Raw genomic sequence first — 19,324 nt, 5'->3', positions numbered from 1 at the left:
TGAATGTTATGTGAGCATGCGCCGAAAGAAGTAAAAACATGTCGGCCAATTGAAATAACTATTTTGTATTTCAATTTGCCAATATACTACTACGCGTTATTCATGTCTTTTTTACATGGAGGTCGCCACTTATCAAGGCCCGAAGGCCACTCAGGGATAAGGGTTATTGCGTGTACAGCAATTGTAGTAATCATTAGTATTAGGGGTTTTGATAGAGTGTCTTACTTAAGGTGGCGGTTTGTTTATGTTGTAGTCAGGTGGGAAACAGGCAAGCGGCAGAGAGTTCCACTGGCGTGCAGTTCTAAGAAAGAAGCTTTGTTCATGGAATCTGCGTTTGGATTTAGGCACAGATAAAGAATGGGGGAAATTGTTGACAGTAGTTTCAGCCAGACGGGTGTTTTTCGTGAAAGATTGGCGAGAGTGGACGAGGAATTGGCGCTTAGACGAGCACCTGCCATGGAAATAGCAATAAAACAAAGACAGGCTCGCAACGTCTCTTCTGTAATAAACCACGAAGTCTATTTTGTACACTGTCAAGGCAGGATAGGCTGTTTTTAGCAGCTCCCTCCCAGATGTGGCAGCAGTACTCCATCCTTGGACGTACTTGGCGTTTATACAGATAGAGAATTGCATCAGTAGTGAGATATCTTCTGGAGCGGTAGAAGGATCCCACCATTTTCCAAGACTTTACTCGGTGTATAATTACAGTTTCTTGTTTATCTCAATGTTATGTGACCAATATTTATACATACATATATCTATTGCTTTTTTATAGAGATTTGAAAAATTCATATCAAATCAATACATTTTGTTTTTATTTTTATCTTTATTTTTTTTTTTGCGTTTCAAATATCAAAAAGAGATGCATTGACATTTAAAACCAACTATAGATATCATTGTAACAGGTGTTTCTTTCAAACTTTTGGTCAAGGTTGAAAGTTTGAAACAAGATCATGAAGAATCAAACAAAAGTTTGTTGTTGTTGTTGTTGTTTTATTTGAGCAAACATTTTTCCATGTGTGGAGTATATGGATATAACGTTATTTTAGGTTTGCCCCCGTCGTCGATTCAAGTTGTTAAGATGACAACAAAATGTGCTGTCATTTAAACGGAAGTTATTATCAGTAACCAATCCCTGATGGTGATCTCTGTGAAAACGTGTGAGTATAAATACAACTACTACAACTACTACTACTACCACTAATAATAATAATAATAATGATAATAATAATGTTGATAATGATGATGATGATTATGATAATAATAATAATAATAATAATAATGATAATAATAATAATGTAGAAAAACTATGGGAAGGGGAAGACTGCGATGTTACAGAGGACGGTAATGATGAAAACTTTTGAAATATATATATTGAAAAGGGGAGGTCCCTCGCTCCCGAAATTAATCAAAGTTCCATGCCACCAACGGACTTTACATACACTGGACATACCAGCAACTTGGTTATAAAATAATCATACATTGAGGTGAGCAATGATAGACGAATAAACAGTTAGACATTTCTCTACTCAAACATACCCGTCTACTTTTGTTTGTTTTCCTTTTCTTTACTCTCATGATTCCGGGCTTTCATCACATTGTTTTTGGCTTTTAAAACTTCCATATATATATATATATATATATATATATATATATATATATATATATATATATATATATATATATATATATGATTAATAACTTAATATTCTATCTTCTCCCACCCTACTATTTTCTTTTTTATTATATTTATAATATTTAAATATTTTTATTTTCAACTAATATTGAACACGTCTAAATATTGCAATCAGACAAATAGTTAGCTTCAAATATGTGTAAGTTTATTTATCTAATTTTGCTAAACTTAAATATGTCATAATTCTTCTTATATTTATTTTAAAATAAATTATTCATTTTCCATATATTTCTTATTCCAATTTATAAAATACATTTATTTTATTACAATAAAAGATTCAATTCCAATCATTATTTTCTTATATTAAGGTTATTTTTAGATCATAATAAAACAATATTGTTCACTCATAGTTATCAGGTTTAAATTAAATTCTAAATAATATAAAACATAGCATCCTATTCCATGTTCTTATTTATTTATTTCTTATTATAATCCCTATATATAATAAAAACGTCGCAGTTTTCCCTCTCTGGGCCAAAATACTGTAGGTTTACAACAACAGATTCCACATGTATTATGTTTAAACTATTAGCCGCTATATTTTGTAACTATAGAACGACATTATATACACATTTAGCCGCTATAATAAAATCTTATGTTAATTCTGAGGAGCAACAATCACAATATCACCATCTTTAGAGTAAGTAGTTCCTATTTTTTTCTCTAAGTATTCTGTACTTCCACCGCTCTCACTTGACACTGGCACTATTTCTACATATTCCTACTCTGCTTGGTTATAACCGCTGTTAACTGATTATTCGAAATGAACACATACAATAATTTTACATATTCCTATTTATAGATAATAATTTCTCCCTTACTGAAATTCGGCACACCTGATTGGCTGCTAGGTATACATTCTCATATTGTGATATTCGCATCTTCCACCATTAAACAAACGGTTCGACACTTACAATTCACCACCATTTTTTTTACATATCCATTCGTTCATTTACAAAACTTTTGCTCTAGATTTATTATTTCTTCATAAGCTACATTAACTTTTCATTGCTGGACTTTTCTGATATTAAATTAAATCATTGATAATGATATTACATGCATTCATCCATGGACACCTGAGACAATACACAACTACGTGAATTTGCCTTTTCTTACACTCACTTCTGTCTCCGTTACGTTTACATATTTCTATTTATTTATGCATTTATTTATTTCGTTAGATTGTAAAACACAACAATTGATTTTTTCGTATTCCTTTATTTATTTAATTATAATATTACGTTGACTACATTGCCTTACGGACCACTTTCATTTCGGCATAAACGATAAGGCATGTTAGCACGAATTGCAAGTTTCACCGACCAGCGAGCAAAGTACCAAAGAAGCATATATACGCAGAGATATATGCATATACATATACACATAGGGAGGGATATATATATTACGATGGAGGTGGAAAAAGATAACTCCCTTCCTTTCCTTGATGTGTTAGTTTCTAAACGTGAGCTTTCCTTTATGACATCTATTTATAGAAAACCCACTTTCACTGATCTTTATCTCAGTTGGGATTCTTTTGCACCCACAACCAGGAAACTTAATCTTATTAGAAACTTAACCCATCGGGCACTTGCTATTTGTTCCCCACCTTTTATTGATGTGGAAATTGAAAACATTAAAAGGATTTTTATTATGAATGGATATCCACCTCCATTAGTTAACTTAGTTATTAATAAAAAAAATTCAATCCTTTTCTGAGCTACCAAAATACGGTCCATTTAGATTTCCGGTATACCTTAAGTTACCCTGGATTGGACCTGAAGGCCAACTTATTTGCGATAAGATTTCCTCTCTGGTGTCTTCTAATTTTGGTGCTCTATCGCTCCGTATTGTTTTTTCCACAAAAAACCGCCTTTCCCTCATTTCGTAAGGATGTCTTGCCTATCTCTCAAACAAGTAATATTATTCATAAATTTCAATGTCGGTGTGGTGCCGTCTATATAGGCAAGACGACCCAGCGTCTTCAGGTCAGAATCGCCCAACATGTTCCCCGTTTCATCCGAGATCATCAACCTACCACCAGAAAATCTCAACTGATAGAATCGTCCATCGGCCAACACTTGGTCGATAAAAAGGAGTGTGGTCTTGTTTTCTCTCCGGAGTGTTTTTCTGTTTTGTACCGAGGACGCACAAAGTTCCACCTGTCTGTCCTCGAAGCACTGTAGAGAAACCTGAAATCAATCCGATACGAAAAATAAGACGATAAATGCAAATTTAGGCGCTATCGTGCTTCGAGGCGGCAGTATAAAAAACGGTTTTGATTTTTGTTCCATGGCAGTGACATTTTTATGTGATGGTTGCTGTTAGTTTGGAAGAGGAAGAAAAGAGATTTACGACGTTGGCGACGAAGAAGGAACAAATAGAACGCTGATTGCTAAGAAGAATTCTTAGTTCGACCCTTTTTTCCTGCTTTCACTGATTTGAGAAGCCAACGTTTGTAAATTCCTAGATTGACAGGGAATACATTCACCTATGAATTCGTTTAACTTTAAGTCAACACGACCAGAAATATTTGTTTGATTATGTGAACTATTTTATCTACGTTTATGTGACCATTGTCATTATGGTATTGCACGAGTACACTTTTCCTGATGAGATGGTACGTATAACCTTATCAGATGTTCGTCGTCTAAAAGGAAAAAAAAATATTTGTACACGTGAAAAATAAAGTCATGACACATGTTTTCACAGAGAGCTAACTAATTCAGCAAAATTTTGAAGTTAAATAAATTCCTTGTAAAACTCCCTTGAAAGATAAATATTAGTTTTCTGGGTCTATTTAGAAGATAATTAGTAAAGTCCTAAGACATTGAATTAAATAAAAGAAAAACCTTTGTTCAAAAAATAGCTTAATTAGCCCTCAAAAGCGAGAGATTCTCGCTTCGTTCAACCGAAAGAAAACAAAGTCCTCGTCACATATTATAGGAAAGTCCAAAATGTCAGACAGTCGAGAGAATGTCTGAAAAATGACGCCAGGTAGTTAAAGGGAGGTAGGGGGTGCTGTTTTTCTTTTTTTTTCTCTCCCAGATGTGCATCCGTACATTCCTATCGTGAACGTTTGTCTAATTTTTAACATTTTTTAATTTAATTATTTTTCTGTTTCTGCTTTTAAATTAAAAAAAAATATTTTTTCAAGATTATATAAAAGTTATGTTACACCGAAAGTTTTACATTCATGCAAGCAAGGAAAATATTAAAACCTTACATATAAAAATTATGGAAACCTTGTAATTCAAAAACAAAAGTAGAAATATTTTTTGCAATTACAAATTTTTTAGTGCAAATATTAAATAAACAATGTTTAATCCAATGATAATATCAGTAGTTCGAGAAATCAATTTTTCTTTGAGTTATATAGAATTCATTAATACAGACTTTAGTGGCTTTTTCGTAATGTTCCTGTAAAAATAATTTTTTTAATTGTTATAATTTATGATGCTTCATTTAAAAAAAAGGCAAAAATAAATTCATGCATTTTTTTTACTACTAAAACCATAAGTTTAGTAAAGGTATTTTTGTTTAAACAAAATAAAACATTTCCACTAAGATTTGTTTGTTAAATGCTGAAAATTTCATTAAAATTGGTTTATTTCCTGGTTTTGGTGGAGTTTTAAGTAAAAGGAGGGGTCAAAATGTTTATACATTTTGAGCATCGGCATTCATTTGGCACGTACTCAGTGATAAGAGATCCGCGCAAACAATTTTTTTCTTTTAAAGCGGTTCATTACGAACATCTTAAACTCTCGATCTTTTAGGCCCTCTATTAAAAAATCTCAGCATTTGCTTAATGATTCATTCATTCGACACATCAATTTCGATATATGCGCTCTCCGCCAATCGTAAAATCTTCTGCATTTCTACTCTGTCCCACGTAGCTAACTCGACTTTGCGCGCATTAGGATTTGCAAAAATCCCATAATATTCCTCCATCATTTTTTCTTCTACTCTTTTCATGTTAACGGTACATTAGTAGGGATATCAGAATTTTGGGGAAATTTCTGACACCCCTAACACAAAACTGCGAATAAACTATAAAAACCTCGTAATTTCTCCGTTTAAAGTGGGTTGTTTATTTTCTTTATGGAATATACTTCCAAAATAAACTATTAAAGTCGTTTAAAAATAATAGAAATATTATTTTTTATTAAAAAAAAAGTGTTTAAAAAATTCCGGCTTGCCTTCATGCAGCCATTTTTACGTTATTAAATCAACTGAATTTTACGAGTTAAATATATTTCAATTTTTAAAATTTAAAAATCTATCAAAATTTTTCTATTGGTTCGATTTTTACGATATTTTCAGGTTCAATGTGAAATTTTATGGTCTTTCCAATAAACTGAATACAATAGACAAGCATTTTTTTTAAATGTCTATTAAAATTTAAATAATTAATTTATGTACCAAAGTTTTATATATCACAATTTGAAGATAAAAGATCAGTAAATAATATATTGTAAGTTAAAACAAAAAAGGAGTGTTTTTTGGAAATTTACCTGTAAAGTCCAAAGTATAAAACCTTTTTTTTAAACCACGTTGATTTTTTTTTTGTTTTTTTTAAGTAAAACCATATAATCTTCTTATATTGCACAGAAAGTTTCGTTTTATTACGAAAATTATTTCTATTTCATTCAATGTTTTTTTTTTAGATATTAAAAAACAATTCACTCCATAAAGCTTAAATGCAATATATTAAATCAAAAACTCATGTATTTCTTTGGGAAAAGAAAAAATTCTTCGACTGTTTTTTTTTTTTTAAGGTAAAAACTTATAAGTAAAATGTGACTCGTTTTTAACTATGGAGACACAAATTTCTTCAAGGACAAGGCTAAACGGCTAACGCGTACGTTGTTTTTTTTTTACGTCCTTCTGTTTATCCGTAGTTCAAAACAAGCAGAAAACACTACTTCCGGGTTTTCGAAAAATGCTTACATAATAGCGCGTTTTTCAAATAGTCTTTTAAAAAATTCTTTTATTTAAAAAATAAATGGAACTTAAAATATAAATATGGATATATTCTTAACAATGAAGACTGGAACTACACATTGAATTATTTTTTTATAGGTAAGTGATTTCTTTTGAATTTATATCGATTTTTTATACTCGAAACAAGTAAAATTTCGTTGATTTTCTTCAAATCTTTTTAAAAGAAAACCGGTTTTAAAAAACAAATATTGCATAATTTGATATTAAACATGTTGTTTTGTTTTTAATTTGGTCTTTGTTCTTTTAATTGAAAAAAATATTAGGGTTTGAATTACATTTCTCAAGTAGTTATAAGCTTGTAAAGATAGGCGGTCGAATTATTTAATTTTTTTCACGCATTCTTAAGATCGGTTTCTGACACTGCTAGTACATTAGTGGAAATTAATCCGTAAACAAACTTTTCAACCAAGCGACTTGTGGTAAGAAGAGCTGTCTAACATTTATGTTCATCTGCAATGCGTATCACTTCAAAGTACCGCTGCATGTCACCCAACTGTATCTAACAGCCTGTCTCCGCACGAGCGGTTTTATGTTCTTTAAAAATGATTCGAACAAACCACATTTCTTAATTCTAAGGTCAGACCATTAACGAAACCCAAAAGTGTGCTGCTCCATTATAATTTTTACATATTCTATTTACATACGTAGATAGTCGGCAGAAGGAACTCTCGACATTGAAATCGAACCGGAACAACGAAGGAAATAATTTTCAAACGAGATTTTAGTAGTTTTCTATCAATAACATTGGCAACAACATTCAATATAATAAAAAATATTTTAATATAACTAGGTTTAAATAAAGGGAAACAACTCATTTAAATTTAAAAGTGAATTATCTATCTTTTTACTGTAATTAAAAACTATAAAATATTACGAAGAGAAATTTTATATTAAAATTAAGATTAATGAAAATAAGTAAACTACAATAAAAAAAATTATAATTTATGTAGTAATAAATTTAATTAGCTTAGTAATAAAACTGAATTATATATGGATATAAAATTCAGATAAAATCGACAATTGGTATAACCGGAAATAGAATATGAAAATTTTGTAATTAGTTTCGTATAAAATTTAATAAATATATAAACATATGTTGCATATATAACATTTATTAACATTATCTAAATGAATAGATATAGATTAATTATAAATAATAAATCAATAAAATACTTAATAGAATATTTTTAGTAGTGTATATCAAAATTAATGCAATTTATTTATTTATTATTTAAATGTTAGTGAATTTACTTGAAAATTCAGAATGGCGTAATAAAAGATAAAATAAAAGATAATTGCAACTTCTCTTTTAATTGTCGGATTTTGTAATCGTGCCCCAAAACATTTTCTTTTCTTTTGGTGGATTAATAGCTGCTGTTTCTTCTGATGAGTTAAGCGCAAAATAGATTCATTTAATGATATTATAATTAAATGAATGATTTTTCGCTATGAAACAGTCGCTATGAAACAGTCGCTGTCAAGAATTATAAATTTCAACACAAAGCAAGAAATAAATTGTAAGATCATCAACATCATGAAATTTTGAATATATACGTTTGTAATGTGTTTGTTATATGCCCTGTAATTATATTGAGCTTCATAAATTAAGGATTAGTCTATAAAAAAGTGGAAAAATGTGAAATATAATTGAAATATCACACGTTCACGCCCCCATATATATATGTATATATATATATATATATATATATATATATATATATATATATATATATATATATATATATATATATATATATATATATATATATCGAATCGTTCGACTGGTAGTAATCGTGACACCCTGCACTGAAGATTCCCGAAAGGATGAAACACTAGTGTCTGTAAGTATTTAATTATTATAGTAGAAAATAATTATATATATATATATATATATATATATATATATATATATATATATATATATATATATATATATATATATATACAACTAGCATAAAAAACCTAACCTAGATTTAAAACAGGTCAAGACACTAGATATTTTTATAGTAACTTCGGAAGCTTTTCATTGGTTGGTTATTATAACTTGTGGTTATAAAAGCGATCGTCGATATAATTGGTGTCATACCCCCCCCATTATGAGTCAAAAACAGTTTTTTGTTGGAATCAGTTGTTTTGTTTTTATCCTTCTTTCATTTACGTTTTTTTGTAAAGCTGACTTTCATTATTTTCAAAAGTCTTGTTTCGTTTTTTATTATTCAGATTTGTACATATATTTCTAGTCTTTCTTCAGTTGTTAATATCTTTTGTTTTAGTTCTTTATGTTTCTTGTTTTGCTTTTATTGTATTTTTCAGCAGTATTTTAGCTTTTTCTTGTTACCTGTCATCTTTTAACCTATTGTAGCCTTTTATGCAAAAAATATTTGCACATTTCTTCTCTTTTAAATTTCTTATCTGATTTTGTAATTATGTGTATTTTAATTTATATATGCATTTGTCTTGTTTTCTCTGCTTAGCCTTTTAAATTCTTCCTCCCCCCCAACCAAAACTCAACCACGTTCTCTTCCAGCTTAAATAAGAGAACATTTAATAATAATAATAATAATAATAATAAGGTAGGCAGAATAAATTTTCCGAAATTAACACAAACATGGATTTATTTTATCTACCTTCGAAGCTAGAAAAACTAAAGTAAAAAAAAAATTTTTTAAGTAAAATTAACATATACATGTGCGTAGTATTCGGAAGATAAAAATAGAACAAGCACACACAATATCCGGTCCAAGAAATCACCCCCCCTCCTCCAAATTTGGTTAACCGTGATACCGTAAGTGATCTCGTGCGTGGAGCAAGTTAAGTATTTTCCTAAATCATCCTAGTCCTAAAAATACTAACTTTGTTATTTCTTCTTTTTTAAATTTCTTATTTGATTTTGTAATTATAAATAATTCTACGCTCTGTACTAAGGCTAGAGATAAAATACCATTAGGCAGGATAAATTTTCCGAAATTAACACAAACGTGGATTTATTTTTTCTACCGTAGAAGTCAGAAGAACTTTATTTAAGTAATATACTTTATATCTACAATTGCCTTATGCTCGCTAGTATTTATAAAGTGACATTGTTTATTTCTCTACCAAACCTCTGGATATAGCTTATAATTAACTGTACTAAACCTGTAACTGAAATCTACAGTGATCTTAGCTGCGTCACTAGGACTTTTTTCTGAATAGATACAATTGTTTTGTCCCCAACCTTAACGACTGCCTATAAATATGAATTCCGAATCACGACGAAATAATTGTTTCTCTTTACCTCCAAGACGACATCCTATGTCTAACCTGCATGCAAAATAGGGGAAAGAAGGGAAGATTTTATTCCTTTCTCCCAAGCTAAAACAATACTGTAAACTCTAAATCCAAATGAAACTTTACTGTATTCTGTAAGTTAATAACCCCGACCCTTGAAACTCTACATTATACATACGCCTTAGTAGTGGAATCCTTAGCCTCAAGCTCCTAACTTTTCACATGCTAACCGCCTAACAATCATCACTAAGCATCTATACATTTCTACCTCTGACATGCATTAGAGTTCATTCCTATCCAGTTTAGTACTTACCAACCAAAGTATGCGCTCGGATGCAAAGTGATCTTCATTACAAAACAATTGCCTCTTCCTAGATGATTTTGCGACGAACAATACTAAACCAAATCACGTACTCCCTGTCATGCAAAACGCTCCATAAAAACTGAAATTATCTCCCCTCAATAGAAACACTAACACAATTTCTATCTATTTGGATCTACTGAAAACTTGCCCAAATATCTATTTACTTAATTATACATACGGAATACGCCATGACTTACTTTACTGCACCTACACCTTAACCTTCGTAAACCTAAATATACAGTGACTGGGCAAAATTCTTAGCTCAATTCCTAATACCTACTGAAACTATAACGTTATCCTGAACCTAAACTAACATAAAGTTAAAACAATGCAAAAACCTAAAGGTAAAAGTCTTAATCCGCACTAACGCTTTTCTAACAAGCTTCCCCACAAATCTGCTCCGACTGCATGGCCCTTAATCACTTTGAGGGGTGTAACTATTCATTAGATATATAACCTCTACAAACTAACCCTGTAACATTAACTAACCACGCGAGGTCGCAGAAATAAAAAAAATGACAGAGTTATTGCGTAGGGAAATGTACACAGACAGACATACGGACAGAGAGACAAACAGACACACAGGCACACAGACACACAAACATGTTCACTTTTATAGATATATAGATTAGCGCAAACATCAGCGAATCATATTTTCCCGTCATTGTTGACAGAAGCTGCATAATTGTAATTGTCATAATGACGATACGAAATTAATAATTTGTAATAAACGATGAAGCAAAAAAAAAAAAGGGGAAAAATAAAAGAAGGCAAGACAGCAGAGTTTCTCAGTAAAAGCAACAACTGTCTGCAAGGATTCTCCCCACCGTGAACGTTCTCGACGCGACCTCCTTTTATTCAGTCAAGCAGTGAGATTTTGCACACGAGCTGCGAGATTTCCTTTACTTTGTGATACCGCTTAGATAGAAAATCTGTGGACATCGCAATCTCGATTTACCCCACTCCCATCCACTCTAACAGCTTAATTCCATGTGACGTACAAACACTCAGACGTTTTAATGATAAACAACAATTTTCCCTACAGGTGACAAAAGCGATGTTTGTTACAAAAGCGGGCTGATAAAACATAGGTTAATGATGAAATGTAATTCACATTGCTTTTCTGGTATTCAGATGTTATTTTGACAAATCGAGATTCATTAGTTGAACTGAAAAATAAACATAAGTGTACGGTGGACGGATATCTTGCTGCTCAACTCCCTGCATAGTTTCCCTGCAATTTGTGTCCCTGATAGTAGGTCTCTACATGAAAGTGGAATCGTGCATTGTTTGGGGTGAAAATATAATAAAAAAAATCAAGATTCATAAGTTGCACTGAAAAATAAACATTTCCGATTTGTTGTTTAAAGAAAAGATGTGTAAAAACACACAGTGGATAAATAGATCACACCAATTAACATATTCGCATTAATTTAAATACTCCATATATTATGTGCCCAGAATTAATTCATTAATTTAAACACTCCATATATTATGTGCCCAGAATTAATTCATTCATTTAAACACTCCATATATTATGTGGCCAGAATTAATTCATTAATTTAAACACTCCATATATTATGTGCCCAGAATTAATTCATTAATTTAAACACTCCATATATTATGTCCCAGAATTAATTCATTAATTTAAACACTCCATATATTATGTGCCCAGAATTAATTCATTAATTTAAACACTCCATATATTATGTGCCCAGAATTAATTCATTAATTTAAACAGTCCATATATTATGTGCCCAGAATTAATTCATTAATTTAAACACTCCATATATTATGTGGCCAGAATTAATTAATTCATTTAAACAGTCCATATATTATGTGCCCAGAATTAATTCATTCATTTAAACACTCTATATATTATGTGCCCAGAATTAATTCATTAATTTAAACACTCCATATATTATGTGCCCAGAATTAATTCATTAATTTAAACAGTCAATATATTATGTGCCCAGAATTAATTCATTAATTTAAACAGTCCATATATTATGTGCCCAGAATTAATTCATTCATTTAAACACTCCATATATTATGTGGCCAGAATTAATTCATTAATTTAAACACTCCATATATTATGTGGCCAGAATTAATTCATTAATTTAAACACTCCATATATTATGTGGCCAGAATTAATTAATTCATTTAAACAGTCCATATATTATGTGCCCAGAATTAATTCATTCATTTAAACAGTCCATATATTATGTGCCCAGAATTAATTCATTCATTTAAACACTCCATATATTATGTGCCCAGAATTAATTCATTAATTTAAACAGTCCATATATTATGTGCCCAGAATTAATTCATTAATTTAAACAGTCCATATATTATGTGCCCAGAATTAATTCATTAATTTAAACAGTCAATATATTATGTGCCCAGAATTAATTCATTCATTTAAACACTCCATATATTATGTGCCCAGAATTAATTCATTAATTAAAAAACAAGATTCATAAGTTGAACTGAAAATGATAAATATAATAAACCGGTTTTAAAAGATTTTCACAAATTAGAGATGAAATCTTGTTCTTTGTTCCGCGGTACAGCTCTGACAGAAAGTTCACTTGATATAAAGAAATGCTTGTTGCAGACAGATAATATCGTAATATATAAACAATAAACTAAGAGAAATTTACCTATTAACTAATTTAAACACTCCATATATTATGTGCCCAGAATTAATTCTGGCGAACCATAAAATGTCCGACGAGCGAGTTCCCCAAAGGTTGAATTTAAAGTTTTAATGTTATCTGGAGAGAACTCGACTATAGTAGTATTGGTTTGCAAATACACTCTGTGCCACAAATGCATGGCATAGTTGTTGGTCCAGTTATAGATGCGATTATAAATCATTTTAAGTAGATTACCACCCGGGTAATTAAGACGATTCTCATCGACATGGATCAGAGATGGATATTTCGGTGCTAGAAGATACGGAGCTGCGCAAGAATGCACATCCCATTCATTTGCTGTAAAATCCTTATACGATTCCAACCATATCTTAAAGAATCGCGCATTCGGTGCTGCGATGATGATGCCGTTATTGAGTCGACCAGGATTGCCATGATATTCAAGACCGAGTGTAAACTCATATTTTCGAAGATCATCAAATGTTTGGATGGCAATGACGTCAAAATCCAAGTAAATTCCGCCTTCTCTTTGAAGAATTCTCAATCTTAACATATCAGATTTTACTGGTATAGCCCATGGTTCGATACCATTTATTCTAATATTTGGATCAACATTCACTATTTTTAGACTTGTCAACCTATTTTTGTACAATGACCACCATTTTCCTGTTGGTTCTTTATCGCAATGCAATTTGATAATCTCTGGTTTCAAGTACTTTTGTGCCGACAGTATACCGAGTACTTCGTGAAATTTCAAGTCTCGGCCGCTACTCAACCAGATATAGTGGACAACGTTTGGCACTACAAAATTGGTTTGTTTCTTGGCAGATGCCCGTTGATTCGCAAGCAAGAGAAGCATATTATCCATAGATGAACCCGTGAGAATTTTCGGCTTTGGAATTTTTTGTTCCACTTTGGGATAGGATGTTGTGCTCATCCGAGTTCGTTGACTCGTAGACACAATTTCTTGATTTCTGTTTTTAGTTCGGTTTTGCGTGTTCAAAACTGAAATCTGATTTTCCTTTTCGACGCCATCTTGAATCTTTGTTCGTAAGAGTGAAACATGGAATGGCTTCTTGCTGACATTTGCTTCATAGGCAAACTTTATTAGAATCAGACAAGATCCAAATGCTAGCAGAGAGCGGGAAATCAATTTAAAGTGTCGCATTTTCATGAAATCTTATTTTCATCACAATCTTAGGTACACAGAAAACCATTTTCAAGCATCTTTCTGAAAGCATAAGAAATAGAAAAAGACATTAAAAATCGTATAACGATGATGTTTTATTCGTATCATTTGGAGGATACGGACTACTGTTCTCATCTTGAATGTCATTTTCACAACGTTTCGGTCGATGTAATCTAGGGACTTCTTCAGGTGTGTCTTGTCGAACTTGGGAATACACCTGAAGAAGACTGGAAGTTACAGCGACAGAAACGGTGTACAAATAACACTCAAGATATCAACAGTTGTCCGGAGAGCCCCCAAATACGAATAATCAATCCTCATCTAAAAAATTCAGAAACAAAAAACAATACAAAATTTCAAAATATTCAGAAACATAATTTAATAATAATAATAATAATAATAATATATATATATATATATATATATATATATATATATATATATATATATATATATATATATACGTTTTATTTTTTATTACCGTTTTATCTGCTTAGTTACACAGGCTTAGTTACACATGCTTAGTTACACATGATTAGTTACACATGTTTCGAAACATGTGTAACTAAACAGATAAAACGGTAATAAAAAATAAAACGCATATTTGCTCTGCAATAGTATTGAGCACTCTTTTCAGGTTTTTATTAATTACCATTTTATATATATATATATATATATATATATATATATATATATATAACTACTTCATTTACTCACATAAAATTAATATACGAAAGTATAGATTTATGCGTAAACTTTAAGTATTTACTTCAAAAGTGCTCAATACGTAGGTAGAGCTAGTTAGTAATTTATAAAATATATATGGCGATTAAGCTACACTGAATATTCTGCGTTTCATCCACTATAGGATTCGTCAGGCTTATGCGCGAATTCTGTGGTTGTTTCTTGTTTTTATATATGTTGAGGATTTTAGTTAGCCAATCAGCTTTCTAGTATCCACCGCGCCCCTTCCTATCAGCCAATTGGCATGCATTTTATCGAACAAAGGATCTGTTTTAAAACTAGGTTAGTGGTTTAAGGTAGACGTTTTCCTCCCTTTTTTATATATATATATAAATATACATATGTGTACACACATACATGCACACACACACACACACACACACATATATATATACATATATGTGTGATCGTTTATGTATATTCATGTTTATTTAATTTATTTATTTGTTTGTTTTCTATTGTTTTTATTAGTTTTAAAGCTATTTTGTATAACTATCCTAGAGTAAGTTTTATTTTATGAACACAGTTGTTTGCTATTTCTCGTCTACAGTTTAATAGATTTTGGGGTTCTTTAAAGTACAGGATAGCAAATTTTTCATGGAGGCATAATTTACATGGGTCGTCTAAATGTCTGCACGTGGTAGCTTGTCTTATTATTTTCCATTTGACTACCGGTGAATGTCCGCTTTCTTTGAGTTCCCAGTATTTATTCGCTAGTGTTGTTTTTATACGGTCTTTTTTATTTTTGAATGGACTTTTGTGGTCATAGTATCGGGTTTTGAAATCTAAGGAAGTCATGCCTACGCAATATTTCTTGTTATTCGGGTTTTCTTTCGCAAATATTGTTGCTTGATAAACTACGCTTTTTGTTAGACATTTATTTTGAACTGGGCAAAGTGTGCGGTGTCTACAGTTGCATTTATCTTGTTCGTTATTAGTATTTTTATTTATGGTATGGTTGTTCTTGTCCAGGGTTGGTTTGTTGTTGTTATTATTATTATTATTATTATTATTATTATTATTATTATTATTATTTCTAGTGTTGGTTTTATTTTTGTCATGGTGTCTACTTTTTATTGTTTATTTTGTTGTTGTTTACATTGTTTTCATTTAGCATTTTGTTATTATGTGCTTTAATTATCATCTCTAAATTTTCGCAACAACTGTAAGATAACTTCAAGGTATTTTTATTGAAGATTTTGTGTAAGGGGTTGGTTGCGGGAAAGTCTTTTTCAATAAGATCTAGAAATTTCTTGTCAAGTTTTGTTTTTAACATTTGATTGTATGGGGCCGTATACCAAATTATAGTTCTTTTTCTTCTATTTTTAATTTTATTATAGTTGTTGGTGTTTTGTTGCTCATGATTGATATCGATATTTTTGTATCCACTATTTTTTAGGGCTGTTTCGTAGATATTGGTTGACCTGTTAAATGCATTTTCATCGCTTGAGTTATTACTGAGTCTACTTACGACCGAGTTATGAATGTGTTTTATAATTGATGGTGGGTGGTTGGACTTAGGGTTTACGTAAATTGGAGTAGCGTTATCTTTTAAGTATGGTTCATATGTGTTTTTATCTAAGTTTAACGTGATGTCTAGGAAGTTTGTTATTTTTATGTTAGCTGATACGTCTGCTTTTAGGCCTAATTTTTTCATTTCCTTGTGTATGATTTTCTTAAAGTTTTCTCCCTTAACTTTGTTGTAGTTTTTTTTATTATAGCGAGTCCGTCATCTCTATATAGGCCGATATCCGTAGTATCGAATATACTTGCGAGGGTATATAGAATGAATAATCCCACAAGATCTGATGCCTCTGCAGAGTCTCTGGCACCCATCGCCAAATCGAACGAATTTTTCATTTTAGTTTTTATCCATTGGTTATTGTTATTTATTAGAACTGATTTTCTACATTCTTTAATGATGTTGATTTCTTCTGAGGATATATCAGTGTATGGCTCGGCAACTTCTAGGGCAATGTTAAAAAGTTCTTCGGATATCGAGGGATAAAAGTCTATGATGTCAAACTGTATGAACGTACATTTACCTTTGTTTTCTATATTTTTAAACCAGGTGATTGCTTCGGTAGTATTTGCCCACTGGTTTAGTTCTAGGTCTTGTTTGATTTGTTTGTTTACTCTAGAAAGTATAGTTTTGCTAATTCTACCTATTTTTGGTTTAGTTGGGTTTATTAGGCGGGTGCTGGGATTATTATTAAAGTCCCATTTGTTGTCTTTAAGCAGAATGTATGCCTCTCTAGGTTTCAATTTGCCAACTTTATCGCTAATTTTTAGTTTATCGGTAATTTGTTTACTTTCAGTATTTATTATATCTATGTAATCGCATTCGTTTGTGTCTAGTTTTTTGTAGTTTTTTTGCAATGTTTTCTGTGATTAGTTTGTTATATTCTTGCTTATCTATTTTATAAAAGTTTATGGTTTTATCTGCTTTTACAAAGATTTTATTAGAGTTGTTTATGTTTCTAACGATTTTGTGTAGTTTCCGTTGTAAATTGTTAGGTTGATTGCGGTAGTCGAATGGAAAATAATAAGACAAGCTACCACGTGCAGACATTTAGACGACCCATGTAAATTATGCCTCCATGAAAAATTTGCCATCCTGTACTTTAAAGAACCCCAAAATCTATTAAACTGTAGACGAGAAATAGCAAACAACTGTGTTCACAAAATAAAACTTACTCTAGGATAGCGATACAAAATAGCTTTAAAACTAACAAAAACAATAGAAAACAAACAAGTAAATAAATAAATTAAATAAACATGAATATACATAAACGATCACACACACACACACACACACATATATATATATATATATATATATATATATATACATACATATATATATACATATATGTATGTATGTGTGCATGTATGTGTGTACACATATGTATATTTATATATATATAAAAAAGGGAGAAAAACGTCTACCTTAAACCACTAACCTAGTTCTAAAACAGATCCTTTGTTCGATAAAATGCATGCCAATTGGCTGATAGGAAGGGGCGCGGTGGATACTAGAAAGCTGATTGGCTAACTAAAATCCTCAACATATATAAAAACAAGGAACAACCACAGAATTCGCGCATAAGCCTGACGAATCCTATAGTAGATGAAACGCAGAATATTCAGTGTAGCTTAATCGCCATATATATTTTATAAATTACTATATATATATATATATGTATATATATATATTATTTTTGAAATTATATTTCCGAATATTTTGAAATTTTATAATATATATATAATATATAATAATATATATACTAGCGGAGTGTAAAATTGTCAAGTTGGTATTTGGCGCAGAATAACTCACTTCATGGGCAGGTAGATGGTCGACAGTCTACCTAAGACATGGAAAACTCTGACAATACAAATCTGCGTGAAGTTGTTCATTGATTCTGCTGCATATTTTACACCAGTTAATGTAATCAGCTTTATCAATATGTGTGAATGGTTCTACAGAAGCCATTACTATTTTAAACAACTCATTGAATTATCTCACTCTTCTATATATATATATATATAGTATCTGTCTATCTCTGCATGTCTGTCTGTCTGTCTCTCTCTCTCTCTCTCTCTATATATATATATATATATAACTACTTCATTTACTCACATAAAATTAATATACGAAAGTATAGATTTATGCGTAAACTTTAAGTATTTACTTTAAAAGTGCTCAATACGTAGGTAGAGCTAGTTAGTAATGCCGAATATTCGGTGTAGCTTAATCGCCATATATATTTTATAAATTACTATATATATATATATATATATATATATATATATATATATATATATATATATGTGTGTGTGTGTGTGTGTGTGTGTGTATAGATAGATAGATAGATAGATATATTACAAAATGAAAGAAATATGATTGTGTAATAATAATATATAGATAATAATAATAATAATAATAATAATATAAAGATAATGATAACAATAATAATTACAATAATAATAGTATATATAATAATAATAATAATAATAATAATAATAATAATAAGAAGAAGAAGAAGAAGAAGAAGAAGAAGAACTCGAAACTGGCACCCCCACGACAACGAGTATGAAAACTCCCACTCCAGGATAGTTGCTCATCTACGTTGTGCTAAATAACAATATATTAAGCACCAGTCATTACCAAGTGTGTACATTTGTCACCGCGTGTTTATGGCTGCTACAATATCGCAACTGTTTCTGCCATAGGATGAATAACTTATTCTAAACAATTCAAGACTAAGTGAACTTTAGCAAAGAATTAAGCAAAGCAATTGTAAGTAAAAATACGGGCCGTTGTGTATTATTATCTCTTGATGATATAAAAACAGTAACAAAATTATTTATTCTCACACAACTTAAATGAATCTGTTTTCTTGTTT

General features: G+C 30.6%; 1 protein-coding gene across 7 annotated transcripts in view; it reads right to left on the bottom strand.

Annotated features, from left to right (window-relative positions):
* Positions 1 to 12,812: 12,812 nt before the first annotated feature.
* The window catches only part of LOC145277520 (uncharacterized), a 156,582-nt gene continuing 150,070 nt past the window's right edge, over positions 12,813 to 19,324 (bottom strand). For 6 of the 7 annotated variants that reach the window (XM_080128957.1, XM_080128955.1, XM_080128952.1 and 3 more), the window contains one exon: positions 12,813 to 14,216. In XM_080128957.1, coding sequence (XP_079985083.1) covers positions 13,020 to 14,159 — 1,140 coding nt within the window. In that variant the 5' untranslated portion in view covers positions 14,160 to 14,216 and the 3' untranslated portion in view covers positions 12,813 to 13,019. The remainder of the gene's footprint in view (positions 14,217 to 19,324) is intronic. The other variant, XR_013868151.1, reaches the window with a different exon arrangement.

This window comes from Euprymna scolopes, chromosome 6 (assembly GCF_053919585.1).
Source record: "Euprymna scolopes isolate OS-2025 chromosome 6, ASM5391958v1, whole genome shotgun sequence".
NCBI classification, from domain to species: Eukaryota; Metazoa; Mollusca; class Cephalopoda; order Sepiida; family Sepiolidae; genus Euprymna; species Euprymna scolopes.
The sequence above is the reverse complement of the archived record's forward strand: the minus strand, read 5'-3'. Positions and strand labels throughout refer to the sequence as shown.